The sequence below is a fragment of the Nestor notabilis genome, unplaced genomic scaffold (assembly GCF_000696875.1).
Source record: "Nestor notabilis isolate BGI_N333 unplaced genomic scaffold, ASM69687v1 scaffold4178, whole genome shotgun sequence".
Lineage (NCBI taxonomy): Eukaryota > Metazoa > Chordata > Aves > Psittaciformes > Psittacidae > Nestor > Nestor notabilis.
The window spans coordinates 87,857-103,414 of record NW_009938575.1 but is presented as its reverse complement, the minus strand read 5'-3'; the positions used below and the strand labels follow the sequence as shown (position 1 = coordinate 103,414).

At 37.7% G+C, this 15,558-nt stretch overlaps 1 protein-coding gene across 4 annotated transcripts in view; it reads left to right on the top strand.

Annotated features, from left to right (window-relative positions):
• Positions 1 to 15,558, top strand: part of SORBS2 (sorbin and SH3 domain containing 2) — a 74,656-nt gene that overhangs the window by 20,169 nt on the left and 38,929 nt on the right. Inside the window, exons 5-10 of one of the 4 annotated variants that reach the window (XM_010019393.1) lie at positions 2,514 to 2,658; positions 4,961 to 5,136; positions 9,677 to 9,743; positions 10,557 to 10,601; positions 11,809 to 11,995; positions 15,308 to 15,422. In XM_010019393.1, coding sequence (XP_010017695.1) covers positions 2,514 to 2,658; positions 4,961 to 5,136; positions 9,677 to 9,743; positions 10,557 to 10,601; positions 11,809 to 11,995; positions 15,308 to 15,422 — 735 coding nt within the window. Of the gene's footprint in view, positions 1 to 2,513; positions 2,659 to 4,960; positions 5,137 to 5,916; positions 5,941 to 9,676; positions 9,744 to 10,556; positions 10,602 to 11,808; positions 11,996 to 15,307; positions 15,423 to 15,558 lie in introns of those variants that run through there. The other 3 variants (XM_010019395.1, XM_010019396.1, XM_010019394.1) reach the window with 3 other exon arrangements.

Sequence of the window (15,558 nt, the reverse complement as noted above, 5' to 3'; positions counted from 1 at the left end):
TTTTAGTCACAGATTACAGCTTCTTTGAAAACCTGAAGTATGAAAATCGTAATTCTTATTTGGGCTTATGCTTAGAATTGGAGTTATAATCAGATAGCTGCTGGTTTTGGAAACTATTTTTTTTGATTCTATTCCAATTACGAACATTTCCCTTATAAAGCAGTTTTCATGGGTTCTTTATGGGTTCTTTTTTTTTTCTTTTTATGTAATTTAAAGTTGTGGAATCTAGTGGAAACTTGGAAATGGAAGTACATATTAGATTTTTGCCTCTTCCCAAGTTCCAGGACTGTCTTGAGCTTCAAGAATTGATTCTGAGTATTTTAGCCTAATTCAACATGTGGAGGCTGTGCAGCATGGCTGCACAAAATTGCCCAGACATCTATAATGGGACCTTTTTACCTTTGCTGCCTGCCTCAGCAGAGGGAACCTTAGAAAACCACTTCAGTCTCAAAGAGGTGCTTTTCTCTGCTCTGATTCAGAAGTCCAGAGACCTGCTCTTTCTGATGCTCAGGCAAATTAAAGGAAGCTCAAATCTGGTACCTAAGAGGAATCTTTACAAGAGACTGATTACCTAGAAGCAGAAGTAGTAGGCTCTGCTAGCAGATAAGCACGGTGTAGTGAAGGAAAAAATGGAGGAATTTAGGGAAATGAACAGCATGAAAAAGATGAGGCTTGTCTTCCCAGTAGACTGGGAAATAAGTGCATTTTGGTGAACGTTATTTTCTGTATCATCTTATTTTCTCACACAGGAGATCACCTAGGAAAGTGAAAGTTCTTGTTCACAAATAGCCATTTGAAAGATTTCATTTCCTTTGCTTCCTTAAAAGCGAACCCAAAAATACTGTATATGGACATGCCATGGATCCATTTATGACTGATGTCCATCAGCTACTTGTGTGGATCCTCTTTCCATCATATTGTGTACTACTTAGTGTAAGAACCTTATTGTCTAACCCAGTTACTTGGTAAAGCCCCGCACAGGAATATTTTAATTTTTTATTACAGTAATTCATAGGAGTTGCTTTCCAGTCTACAAAGAACTTAGGCTAATTCTGCTCCTGTCTTCAGTGAAACAAAAGCCATACAAATTGAGTAAGAAGGTGTAAAGAATTCTTTTGTAGGAGAGGATGGTGTGAGAAAAGCCAACTTAATTAACATTTTGGTTCTTGACCTTATTGAGGAAATACTTAAGCACAAATTTTTAATGGAGACATCACCACAACATAAACCCTTCAGCTCAGTTCTGAAAACAGGCATCCTTAAAATGAGAAACCCTGAATGCGTCTAGGAGTTCACATGATGTCTGCATAGGAGCCAGAATTTGGTTTGCTCTCAGCTATCAGAGGCTGAGGCATTAAAAATTTCAAATCAAACCAGTAATCTCCAAAACACAAATGTATACAAGAGGTCATGAACTATTTCATCTTCACATGAAAAAATAATGTCTATTAATACATTTTTTACTTAATGTTTTGCTGCTTCAAGTAGTGTTATGTTTTATATCTATGGCAAGTTTTAGTTGGGGGTTTTTGTTATATAAAATTGAGCAAAGCGTGTAGCACTTCTGATTTTGTTCAGATTTAAAGAGGGTTCTGCATTAAAAGAGATGTCACAGAGAATTTCCCTCCCTTTTCTGCTGAAACATTCACCACTCTCTAATTTCATTCAGTGCTTTCTGAATATCTCTGGTTTGATCCTTGCAATACTCCCTGTAAAAGTGCTACAGCCCAGATGTGGGGATTCTAAACCTGGGGACAGGGAAGCAGATTGTTTCAGAAGTACCTCTTGTGACTGAAGCCTAAATGGCTTGTGATGCTGCTATACTGCCAGTTTACTTAGCTTCCTCGTTTTATTTACTTGATTTCGTTCTGTTGTGGGGTTTGTTTGGGGTTTTTTATTGGTGTTTTTTTGGTGGTGTGTTTTGTTTGTTTTTTTTCTTTTTGTGATAGGTTACGTATCAGCATCCCATAATCACTCCTTCTGGCATCCATTTTTAAAAGAAGCTTTGGCTCACTCTTTTTAGCTAGTCTTAATGAGACTTTTCCCTTTGGTCTGCACAGAAATTCCCATTAATCCCCATAGGGCTTGAGTGTGTGCATTAAGGGAATATGTCTCTTGGAGTGAGTCATATGTGGCAAGCAGCCTTTGTCACACAATGAGAGGGACTTTTAATGCCATCTTCATTTTATATTGCTGTCAAACCTCATCACACCTTACGTGTTCCATCTTCATTGCCTTGACCATGGTCTCTCTGTCATCTTCCCATAATTTCAGCATGCTTCACATACAGCACATACAAGGAGAGAAAAGGGGAGGTACAAGGTATAAAAGGAACACATTCTGCTCCCCTTGTGATGAGTTTTGTGTTTCAGTGAATGCAGATACCATTATGACTAGGGGTTCTGAGAACCGGTAATCGGTGTGCAGATGAGAGTCTTGCATCGCTCTTTGTTTGGATGACAGTCGGAGGGCTTTGTGTGTAGTTTAATGGCATGTTGTTTTATTTCTCTCAGGCTCAGATCACAGTGAATGGGAACTCTGGCACTGCTGCCAGCCCAGTGAGTTACTTTCAAAGGCCTTTTTCCCCTTCTTCAGCTTACCCTCCACCAGCTTCGCTCAATTCCAACATTGTTATCATGCAGCATGGCAGGATGATGGGTAAGCCTCACACAGAATGTTTGCTTTCTACATTATGCAACATATTCCAATTCACATGGCAAAGACTGCAAACAATTGCAGAGTGCTTCAGATCCATAATAAAGGTTTTGTCTATTCATCTACCTTGGGAAGTAAATGCAAATAAATAATAACATTTATTGTTAGATACAGTAGTGATCCTGAAATGGAGTTATTATTAAGTTTTATTACTTATATCTCTGAGAGTGACCTCTTGCCACCTTTCTACTAGTTTTGCCAAGTAAAGAGCATATATCAGAATAGCTCAACCTGTGCAGCCCCTTCAGATTTTGCCTCCTTCAAGAAACCAATGGCCAACTTTGTGCAGTTTTTCCCCAGAACTTCTATAATCTTCAGTAGCAATGCTGCCAACAAAGGGAGGGGCTCCAGGCTTTTAAACACCTAAAGTTATGTCAATCTATGATTAGTTATGTATTTTTATAGGGCATTGGTTGGGTTTTTTTAAAAATGTATGATCAGCCTTAGAAGGGCACTTTGCCGCTGTAACCCGGTTTGCCAGAACAATCATTTGCTTGCTGCTTTTTCTACCAGTGTTTTGCATATTCAGATAAGACTATACAAGCAAATAATTTGAATGTGATCCCAGAGTTTACTCTTTTGTTTTGTGTGTGGGGAAATTAGGTGACAGCCTCACTCTGAGACTTCGGCTTACACAAATGCTGCTATCCCTACCACAGCAATAAGTACAAAAACTGTGAATACATGGGTTTCTCCACATCCCAGAATTCTAGATGCTTCCAGTTTGCTGTTCTAAAGACCTAACAATTCTGTTTTGTGAATACCTGAAATAAGTGTTTTCCCATAACTTTTACTCATGTATGATGCTGAAGTTCTGTGCTCCACAGTAACAGCCTGAGGTAGTTCTCCCTGCTCGTGTAAAAGTCCCACTGATGGACTTAGTTCAAGGCCTATGAAGAATGAAGGATCAAATCCAAAATGTTTTCTAAATTTAACATCATGCATTTTGGGAAGAAGGCCTAAATATTCAGCTGTTTGCCAAGCAGAGTTGCCCCTCACCATATATGTGTGGCACTGGATTATTTACAGGGTTTCAAATTTGAGTCAGCAGCTGAAACAGCCATGCCAAATCCAGTTCTCTGCAGTACGAGTGAGAAAAAATATTCAAATGAAAACTGGAGCTTTCAATCACTAGAGCTCCTTTTGCTGATTTACATTACATTCAAGTATTTTGCTTCAGAAAAATCAGTGCATGTTAATGTGACACAAAGAGCAATTGTAATCTTCACCAGTAGTGTTACAATTTATTTTTATTCCCTGCATTCATTTATCCTGCAGTGGAAATGTCTCACAAGCACTGTACCTGCTCTAGCAAAAAAAAAGAGCAGCCCACTAATTTACTGAAACATGCTGCCTAAAGGAGGAGGGCTCTTCTTCCTGCATATAGGAAAGAAGTACATTATCTGCAGCAGTACAAACTTTCACATGAGACATCCCAGCAGTGAGGTGTTTTTTGTTAAATAAACTACTCTGAATTTTAGAGGGAAATGGTAATAGTGACACGTGAATTTCATTAATTATATAGGAAGAGGGAGAGGGGTAGAAATATTGCAAGTCACCACAAACCAGTAGCAGCCTGCATGGTTCACTATAAGTACTGTAGGTGGATCATCAGATTGCTGTCCAGGTGCCAAGTTACTATCATCCATTATGTGGAGGCTCTTAAGCATACTAATTTAACTTTAAGAGATTAAAATTGTACATCAGAATTAATTTTAAAAATATTCATGCGTTAAAACTTAACATTTCTAAACATGTATTAAATAAGTTTTTGTGGAGGGTTGTTCGGAATCTATTGCTGTGCTTACAGAACAGCAGTTTTCTATAGTTTGCTAGACTTGGCAGGGGAGAAGTTTTGAAATTATATCACTAATTTCAAGGGTAGGAGAGGTACAGGAGCTTCATTTATAAGAAGGCAGCAGCTGCCACTTTCTCAATAGATTTTGCTGGATTTGTGGAGGGTTTTTTCTTTTTTTTTTTGTGAGTAAGATGCTGTGAATAAATATCTCTAATCTAAGATGATCTGAGTTTAATAGCTTGTCTGGTCCTTCAATAAGTTTTGAATGTAACATTAAGTAGGGCAAGGCCCCAGCTAAGATGAGTTTTTTTCCTTAAGCATTGTATATGTATATGGTTAAGATTGTTGTCAGTCTTTGTACAGCATAATGAAATGGGGAAGCGTGATACAACTGCCAAGTATGATTATTGTAATGTTATATAATATACTGTCATGTTATCTTTACAGAGTCCACAGAGACATACTCACAGCATGTTGAGACTCTTGGCAGTACCACCACCACCAGTACAATACCAATCTGTAGATCCTCAGAAGAAGAAAAAAAAATTACAGTCATTAAAGCTCCACATTATGCAGGGATTGGCCCAGTGGATGAATCTGGAATCCCTACAGCAATTAGAACGGTAGGAAATTCTGGGAATCTGTGTATGAACTCATACAATGAATTGATTGTTGGTAATGCATTCTTCTAGTCTTATATAATGTGGAATACAGTGTGCGTAATCAGCGAGCTCATGAATATAATATTGTGTGCTGACGGAAAAGGAGAATGCTGATGGAAGCATAATTGGGCAACCTCCTGTTTCTAGTTTTAATTAGAAGTAGCCAAAAATTCATGTCTCTTTCTTGCTTCTCTTGTAGTTCTTGCCTTTTGGAGATAGGCAGTAATTGTATTGTTTTGTTATTTCTAAAATAACCTTTAAACATACTTTATATATGCATGCAAGTATACATGTATACTTGTGTGTGTGTTTATAAAAATCTCATGCTTCTGCATTTTTGGGGGCAATGGTTCTCGTGTCGTCATGGTAGTATGGAAATGAATAGTTTTGTTCTGATAATAATCTAAGTGACTATCATTTTGGTGGAAGCGCAATATATAATCACTGTGCCCTTGAGTGACATTTAAACGAACAGCATGGAAGCTCTTTCATTGTGCCTAGCCCAGTTTTGATCATCTGGCACTAGTTACTGCTTGAGCGGTCCCCGGATGTCAAACTGAGGAGTTTTGTTTTCACTATGCTGAAGCATTCTTTCCACTCTGCTGTCAGGGCAGCCTCTTCTGGCTGGTCCAGAGAGCACAGTGGCAGCTGCACTAAGTCTGGGGAGGAGTGCTTACTGGCCTTCCCAGCCAGAGAAGTTCTGTGCTAGACGGAGAAAGAGTAAGAAGAGTGGGAGCCACGATGAAAGCGACAGAGCCCTTGCAGGTGAAGTCTTTTTGAGGTGCAAGGATGTAGCAGCTGTTGGATGTACCCTCTGCCAGTACTGACATAGGGGGATGCGTTGCATTGTCAAGAACTGCTTCAATGGATTAAAAAATTAGGGGGGGAATCAGGAATTGATGGAGAAAAGCAATAGGAAAAAAACAGAATAAGTGGTAAGATGGGAACAATTTTGATAAGAATGGGGGGAAACTGTGGCATTTCTTGCTTTACTTTTGACAGTAAAAGTAATGCAATTAGAATCTTTTAAAAATGAAATTTCTTTGCAACAATGCTCTAGCTTCCTACCCCCTTTTTAAGTAAATAGTTCCTATGCTTTATATAAGATAATTATTTTTGTTCTTTTTTAATTGCAGATTGCTCTAATAGGGTGTATATCAGTTATATAAGATTATAACAGAAATCCCCCTCAAGTGTCTTTTAACAGAGTTGGCAACCTGCCAACCTATATTTAACTTTCGGATTGTGTGGTCTGAGTCTCTCGGATTTTCTCCTAAAAGCGTAACTTAATTTGAATTAGGACATTCTTCACCTGGATTTGCTCTGGTTTTTGTTGTGTTTCCATTTCAAACTATCTTACAGCTTGTAAACTTAGTATTGTAGAAATGATTCGCACAGTGAGGTGTGAGCTAAAAGATTATGCTAGCACATGTGTGTAAGTGTTTGTCTCGTGCCACTTTGTGTGTTCTTAGGACTTAGCTGGAAGTGAGATGGTTTTAAACTTATTTATTTGAGATCACATTTCAAATGTGCATGAGTATATTTGAGCCTTGTATACCCCAGTCATGCAAGAACATTGTTACACCTCTCAGAAGTGCAATACTATGCAAAATCATGCAAAAATTTTACAACTGCATTTCCCACAAACAGTAGAAGGTAGGATGTATCACTCGCTCTTCCTCCAATGTCAGTAAGCAATCCAAAAAGGAATCTTCTCCCATAAAATTCAGCTTCACTCCATCTGGAGAGAGAGAGAGAAGTTTTCACATTAGTTGAGTTTATTGTTGCATGCAAGGTTTAAAAGTTTCTTATTCTTCCATCTTTTTGAAAATAGTGACAGTCTATCAAAAAATCAGTAAATGCAGATTCATGGGTGATAGGTAACATACACACTGTGTACCAAAACGCTATGCTATTCAAAGGTAAGCTTGTTAATAAGAAGTTGGGAGTATCTGTATTCAAGATTTGGAGTGCTTTTCAGGAGTAGAGAGATTTTCAAGCTGTGATTATCTCCTCCAAGTCTGTCTTTACTTTCAGAACATGGCTTGTGACAGCTGTTTAGCCAAGGAAATTAGAACGATGTTCTCTTTCTATTCCTGCAAACCCTCTCTGTCCAAAGCTGCTCAAAGGGGAAGGATTCCTATAAAGATTTCCCTTCTCTCAGAACGTTGATCCCATGTTGGCATGTTCCCTCCGTACCACTTCGGCTCCTCCCAGCTCTGGGAAGTGCAATTCTGAAGCCTGAAAATTCAGATCATTGTTAAGTTCTGCCACCATGCCAAGCCCTGCCCCAAAGATGTTGAAATTCCAAGGCATTAAAAATGAAGTCTTTGGAAAAGAAAGGACAAAATATGTTCACTCAGAAAAGTATTCAGTCAAATGGCACTACCAGACTTCACCACCAACAGGATCCTGGGAAAACAAAAAACAGGTTCATGGAAAGCAGTATGACTGCAAACACAGAAGGCCCACTGAAAGTCATAAACACCTCTTTTAATTGCATCGTTTCTGATGGATTATAGGAATACTGCAGTGATTATGGACTTTCCTAAGTACCAACTGCAGGTACTACTTCTGTCCTCTCTTCATGCTATTTGGCTGATTGTTCATTCACATATGATGATACCATATTCCAACATTTAATTGAAACAATATATAATATATGCAAAGCCGGATGGCATCTGAATGGTCTGGTGTGTTGTGAATACTTCTGATTTCTCAAACAAAGACTGGTATGTGGGATTAGTGAATATAAATTAAGTAAATGTATTTTTAAATTAATTTGTTCCTTAACTAATCCTATCTGGCTTATAATGTAAAGACAAATTATTGGCTGAGGCTTTAAACCCCAAGGTGAGGAGGGAGATGATGAGAGAAAAACGTTCAAATGTCCAGAAAGATGTTGGGAGGCTGCCTTCTCTGGTCACCTGGGAGTTTATCCATACCTGATCTCTGTGTGGAAGCCTCCTGTGGATTTGTGGAGGACCTGACTGATAAAGAGGATCTGGCAAAGTGGTATCTATGCATCTTTGTCCCTTGACAAACAGTAGGATCACAGCAGTTTACAATTTTTTCACCTATCACTGATTCAAGCTCTATTGGAAGACCCTTCTTGGCCCAATACAATTAGAAAGGAAGTTGAAGTATCACAGGACCACTGCAGGTTTCTGTTGCTGTGGGAAATGAGTACCACCACAGAGGTTATGCCCATCAACATGAATTCCTTGAGACCTTCTGGGCCTCCTTGTAAACTTTTGAATATATGTGATATTGGAGCACCAAACCAGCATAGTTGTTTCAAATCCAGCTGAGTTATTCTTACCAGTATTCCACAAGTATAGATGTATATATACCTTTAGGGAAACAATGTTAAATCAAAAAGTGTGATTCACTAAAAATGGCATGGTGCCAGAAGAACACACTCAGATCTGGAGAACTGAATTAGTGGATTTTCACTTTTCATGGTAACGAGGAGTGGGCAGAGTGTTTGCAGAGTTAGTACTAGCTAATGCAAGATAATGCACATTAAGACAGGTCCGTTGAATTATCCCTGTGCACCATGAGGCTTCAAGATAATTTTGTACATCTGCATTAAAACTTGCTTTTCTGACTACAGTGGAACACACAAAATTTTTAAGACCTAAGAACAACACTGAGCAATACTGAAAACACATTTGCCTTTGTGTTATCTCCTTTTCTGAAATATTATCATCCTATCTCAAAGAAAATGACAAAAAGAAGAGAAAATGCAGAGAAGAGTGAGAGATAAAAAGAAGTACAAGCAAATACTGATATAAGTAGAGTTTGGAAACTTTGCTTAGTTTACAAAAGTAAGAATAAATACAAATTCATGAGTGGTTATTGAAAGGAATGTTGTATTCAGTTTTCTCAAAATAGAAAAATAATTTAAAACTAAGTTGCCTGGAAAGGGAATTTAGAACTGATGAAAGGAAATACCATTTGTTTACAATCTGAATATTAGCTCTTAAATATAATGTTGTCTTAATTCTCTTCTCAGTAGCATTCAAAAGTTTTTCTCCATTATTTATTATTATATTTTGAAAATAATCCATGTCAGGAATTGCCAGGAGTTCAAAAGAAGCTTTTTTTACACTCTTGTAATTGCTGAGGTGTTTGTATTTTACTGTAAAGTATCTAGCATTCATCATGGTCAAATATAGGGCACTAAGAAGATAAACTCTTGATCTGGCACTAATTCCTATGTTCCTAACCACTGTACCCTCCAAGATCAGACTCCAAAACTGACTCAGTCTTCAGTGTCTTCCAGAACTTTTTACAGGAATTCCTAGATGAAAAACATAAATACGCAATTTGAAATAAATGGTATGAAAATTATTATATTAAAAAGGGAACAAACCACAACAGACTTTGTGTCCAGAATAACATTAAATGTCTGATCAGATCTGTACACACAGGGGTTTTGTTGGGTGGGGTTTTTTTTGTTGTTGTTTTTAATAGTTGAAAATTCTGTTTTATTTAGACAGTCGACAGGCCAAAGGACTGGTACAAGACAATGTTCAAGCAAATCCATATGGTTCATAAGCCTGGTAAGTATGCTTTCGTCATGGCTGGGTCATTCTCAGTGGCATTAAAAAATTCACTTTTCTGCATTTTGATTGTCTGCTATGTGAAAATACAAGTGTTCACCAAGTGTCAGATAATGAATCAAAGCAAATGGGTAAATTTGAGTTTACTGCAGAGTACGCTATTTTCCTCTGCTAAAGGCTTAAAATTTCTAATGTGTTTATTACTAAAACGAAACAAAAATGAAAGTGATTATGATACCAGTATGATTCCATGTCACTGAGAGCTCAGTGAAGTGATCCCCATCTCCACTTTAAAGGATGAAAAATTGGTTGCTGTAAATCTCCTACCCTACGAGCTTTCTTTTGGAGAGCTCATGTGTTAGAACAGCTGAATATAAAATGTAAGCAGGAAAATTTTGGCTTACAAGATCTATTTTGAACACTAGTCACAAAGTAGATATTTGAGGTTGCTTTTTGTGAAAGGAACAACGGCTCTGGTACAGGGGAGCTGACTAAAGGAAGAAACTGAGCTTGAGGAAGGGAGGAGTATTGATAGAAAGCTATAATTTGCAATTCAGTGCTAACCAGTAAGTATGCAATATAGGTGACATGACCAGAAGATACCGTTTTACCGGTAATATGGTAAGTTGGCCTACGGTAAGTATAATGGGACAGGAGAGTCTTCAGAAAACACCTATGAAAGGAGGAAAAGAAATACAGAGCTTGATTGCCTACCAAGGTGCTGTTCGTATTTGTAAAAAACAAATCTGCATTGCTGTGACAGACTGGCTTGTATTGCATTATTGTAACATGGCTTGGTTTTTTTTTTTGTAGATGATGACACAGACATGTATAATACTCCATATGCATACAGTACTGGTAGGAATTATTCCCTTGCTTCAAAATGAGTCTTTTGTTAACGTGAGCAAGTAACAGGGGGAGTTAACTATTCATGTTTGCTTTTACAATGCTTATATAAACACCTTTTATCATCTTGTTTGATCTCAGTTGGTGTTTTTTCATGCCTTTTTTGCCAAATCAAACAGTTTAATTTTGGTTTCATTTTTACCACAGAAATGAATTGCAGCTGTGGGCCTCTTACTGCAGATGGGATACAGCGTAATACTGTAGTTTCTTGCATTTATTTTCACTAGTGATTGTGAGTAACACAGCCTTTCCTTATCAAAATGGAAAGGGAACTGCTGTGTGAAATTGCAAATGCTAATTACTGACCTGAGAAGACAAAAAGGTTGTACTGACAACAACTTTTAAAATATGCAGTAAGAGCGTCTAGTAAAGATGATTCTGGTTTATGATCTTTTCATTTTTGCTATAGGCACAGCTGTTGACATTATTTGGCTGCGAGAAAGACATATTCATCAAAGATATATAATTGTTGTGTCTTTCAGAAGATTATAACCATGTGGTAAAATTATTTACAAAAACAAAAATGAAAGTGTGAGTGGAGTATATGTGCAAAAACCCCATAGTGCCTCGTGCAAAAAGACCATTAAAAATGCTTCCATTTCAGTGTTTGTTACATTCGATGTGCTCTCATACTGCCTTTTTCTGTTTTGTTGAGAGCATTTGTTGTGGGTCAGTTGTTTGAGATCTGTTTGGACTCTTGTGATCCTCGTCAAGTTACACTGTTGCCTAATTGTCTCAGATTAACAGTAATTATTAAAACAATGGGGAAAAATGTTCATTTCCTGCCTCTTTCTTCTGAACATAGAACAACTGAGAGACAGGATGAGCTTGCGGAGTAATTACAGGCTGTCATTAGCAGCCCTGATGGATATATGCATCAGAGCTGTTACTGAATTATTAATTAACATCTAAATTAATCATTAATTTGTTTTAACTATACTGCATTTTATCTGTGTGTTTGTAGATTTATATAGAAATATATTAAAAATATTCTAATGAGCTACATAGAGTACAGCAATGTACTTTCAAAAATGCATTTACATACTTTTGTAACCTTACACCTTTATTGGGTAATGGTGGATTCTTGTAACGTTCCATGTTGCCTTTTATTAAAACACATTCTGATGCTTTGACTGTTTCTGGTTTTGTTTTATATCAGGTTCCTACAGTCCATCCTTCTCTGCTCAGGCACACCCAGCTGCAAAGACACAGACATACAGACCATTGTCTAAAAGCGCTTCTGACAGTAGCTCCGATGCCTTTAAGGTCTCGTCCCCTTTACCACCTCCACATGTGCCACCTCCAGTACCACCACATCGTCTGAGGGAAAGGTCTACATCAGAAAAGTAAGTTGCATACTTTCAAAAAGTGTTTTTGGTATGTAGAGTCATTCAATTACAGGGTATCACATCGGATAAAATAGAAGGTGTAGAACAATATGACTTCAAGGGCTTTATTCAAGGGATGGTCCGATGAGAGGGGTAATCTTCATCACTAATGTGGGCATCATGCGTAGTGCTGCCATTTCTTCAACATGCTTTTTCTTACAAGTGATACCAGCATGAGTGTTTAAGATTTTTATTACTGGGATTGTCCTGCTTGTTGCATTTCAGCTTGATCCATGCTCTAGCAGCTATCTTGAATCGTTAGTCTCTGAGTAGGAAAAGCTACCTATAGTATCCAGTAGAAAGGAGAAGAGATCTAAAAGATGTTGGAAACTGAAATTCAAGTAAGAGCAAAACTGTAAAAGTGCAGCAGTCAACCTGCTTTTCCCCAGAGCTCAGAAGTGCTTTATATCCCCATTTTTTCAACTTCCATCTCCATTTTGGTAGACCAAGAAAGCATTTACAGATTAAAGGGGCGTTTCAGGTTTCTCATGGTTTTCCAGCTTCAAACTTGCTGCACAAAATCAGGTCCCAGTAGCTAGAGTCCAGTCTGGAAAAGGTTAATAATAACGCAGGAAATAAATGCTTATCTTCCTGATAAAACCATGCAAAGTGCCATGCACAGGAACTCTGTAGACTTTTCAGCATAACTGCACCTACTAGCTCAAGCAAAAATCTTTTTCTTTAGCATTTACATTCATAAATACAACATGTTAAGATAATACTATGTCATTATACATTTTTTTATATATGTATATATATTTAATGTATGAAGAGGGTAATTTTTTATTCTGTTAGTGGCTACAAACACATCCTTTTTGGTTACACTCAAGCAACAAAAACATAATTTGCCCATTTTTTTAGCTTGTACATTGTAAGCATTTTTATATGTAGAAATTTAATTAAACAGTTTCAAATAATTTGCAGTCTGAATAAAATAGTATGAGAAAATACCATACTAAGTGTTTAGACTACGAACTGTAGGTAGTGGCAATCCAGCAGATACACATACTGCAGAAAATTAGATTGCTCGACAGTTACTGATTTTTGGCTACTCCTGTTGCTTGAGGGCAGGTTGTCAAGAGGAAATGCTAGGGGTTAGAGTTGGGCTGCTTCCCAAAGGCCATGAGGTTTGTATTTTGTTAGCAAGTCATACAGAAGTGTAGATTTTGTTAGCAGGGCACCACAATGTGGATCTGCTTAGCTTTGGTCTCTGAAGTTATGTGAGTCATCATCCTGTGCTAGGCCAAAAGCCTTCGTCACAGAAACTGAGGCTTGTTGCAGTTTCTTTTGTCAAGCTTGAAAATAACTGCTTCAGCATTGAATTTGGTTGTTTAGCATCTCCTTTTAATCTCACACATGGTAAGACAGGCAGTGGAAATCTACGTTCTCCAGCCCAGGGGATGCCAAACGCGTTAGTTATGCTTTGCCTGCTGCTGACAGCTCTAGCTCGTCAATCTTTTCCTGCCATTGGGAGATTTTTTTTTTAATTGCCTATGAAGCCTGAGTATTTAAAATCTCACATAAGAGGCTTAGGTCCACATGTACCACAGTTTTGTAGCTGGGAGGCAAGATATGGTTTACATTAACAGTTGGGCTCAAAAATATAGTCCATAAGGGATTACAGGCTGAACACTGCAAATTAGGTGAACTGAGTGAATTAGAATTTCAGTAGCATCCTTTTTACTTCAGTGACTTACAGCATAATGCAACTTTATCAGAACATTTCCATTTTCCTGTTCATTCTCAAAAAACACAACCTTTTCTGCCCTGAAACTAGTTTTTTCCTCAGTGAAAATAAACAACAGAGCCATGTAGAACCACTTCCCTTGAAATGTAGGGCATTTTATAGCGGTGTCTGTGTCCCAGAAATTGCACTCACAAATGTACTGTAAACAAAAGCTACCCCATAGATTTTTTTTTAAGGGACTTGACATGTGCCTTATTATGTCAGGTCACATCAAACCAAGTCACATCAGAAAAGCTGATAGAACTGATAGAATTTCGTCTCTGTATGCTCTTTCTTACTGTAAATACAGACAATAGCTTGATAGGATTACCCTTATCCTTTCCCCCATTCTTTGAGTTACTAGTACATCATTTTACACAGGGCTAAATAAAGAGAAGTGTGAGCTACAGTTTTCCAAATACAGGATAGGTAGCAACTACAAAAACTGCCATGAAAAGGTAGTTCTCACTGTGATAAGTAACTAAGTAACTATCCCCAAAAAATGTATATGAATAATAGCATGGTAAGTGACTGAAAAAAATACAATAGTAGTAATTACTTTTTATTCTTTGCATAGCACTACTAAAATGGTAGCAAATTTGTAACTGTAGAGAAACTGGGTAACTTTCTTTCTCAGAGTCAGCTGCCAAATTCTTGTTCTTGTTTATCTGTTTGAATTTCCAAGGAAACAGTATACTGCTTACAAGGATATTAAGAAGCAGTTCTACTGCAGATCAGGATAAAGAGCATCTATTGGGTTGTCAAACTGTCTTAAAATAATTCCTCATTTTTTTGTCTCAGAAAATTTTGTAACTTTTTCAACACAGACTTACATTGTGTGATAGCAAAAATATCTACCTCTTGCCTATATTAATGTAGTGCATAAAACAAGTATAGTAAATTTGCAGTTTGAGAAGGAATCTCATGGTATTTTGCCACAGTATGTCAGGGAAGTTTTTAAACTGGTCTACCAGTTATAACAAAAGTATGAGTGATCACAGTATGCTGGACACAGCCATAGGCTGGACATAACCATAGGCTGGAATGGCTTTAAGCTGAAAGAGGAGAGATTTAAATTAGATACAAGGAAGAAATTTTTCACTATCAGGGTGGTAAGACATTGGAACAGGTTGCCCAGAGAAGCTGTGGCTGCCCCATCCCTGGCAGTGTTCAGGACTAGGTTGGATGGGGCTTTTAGCAACCTGATCTAATGGAAGGTGTCCCTGTCCATAGTGGGGGGCTGGAACTAGATGAGCTTTAAGGTCACTTCCAACCCAAACCATTGTATGATTCTATGATACAATCCTATGATATCTCTAGTATTTTTCTCAGTACTCTGCAGTACTGAATATACTTGCTGTAAATGATTTAAGATGATACAGTGATTAAAACATTTGAATGCTAGGCCAGAAATTTCACAACTGAAATCTGGAAAGAGAAACCATGCTGAAATTCGTTTGGGTTTGCATGTTTCTCTTGCTCAGAGGTGTAAAGCAGATGGTGATGACAGCACATTGACTCAATTGCCCCTATATTTTATTTAGAAATGACTGGGATCCCCCGGACAGAAAGGTAGATACCCGCAAGTTCCGCTCCGAGCCAAGAAGTATTTTTGAATATGAGCCAGGAAAATCATCAATCCTTGAACATGAAAGACCGGTAAGACACGTAAGTGGAATGGGTAATACAGTAAGAGCTTTGGTGAGAGGTCATCTTTTTATTATTTACTACTGATTATAAATACTTAGATTAATTTTGAAGGTGCTTTTTCAAATATGATTTTGCAGCAGTCTGT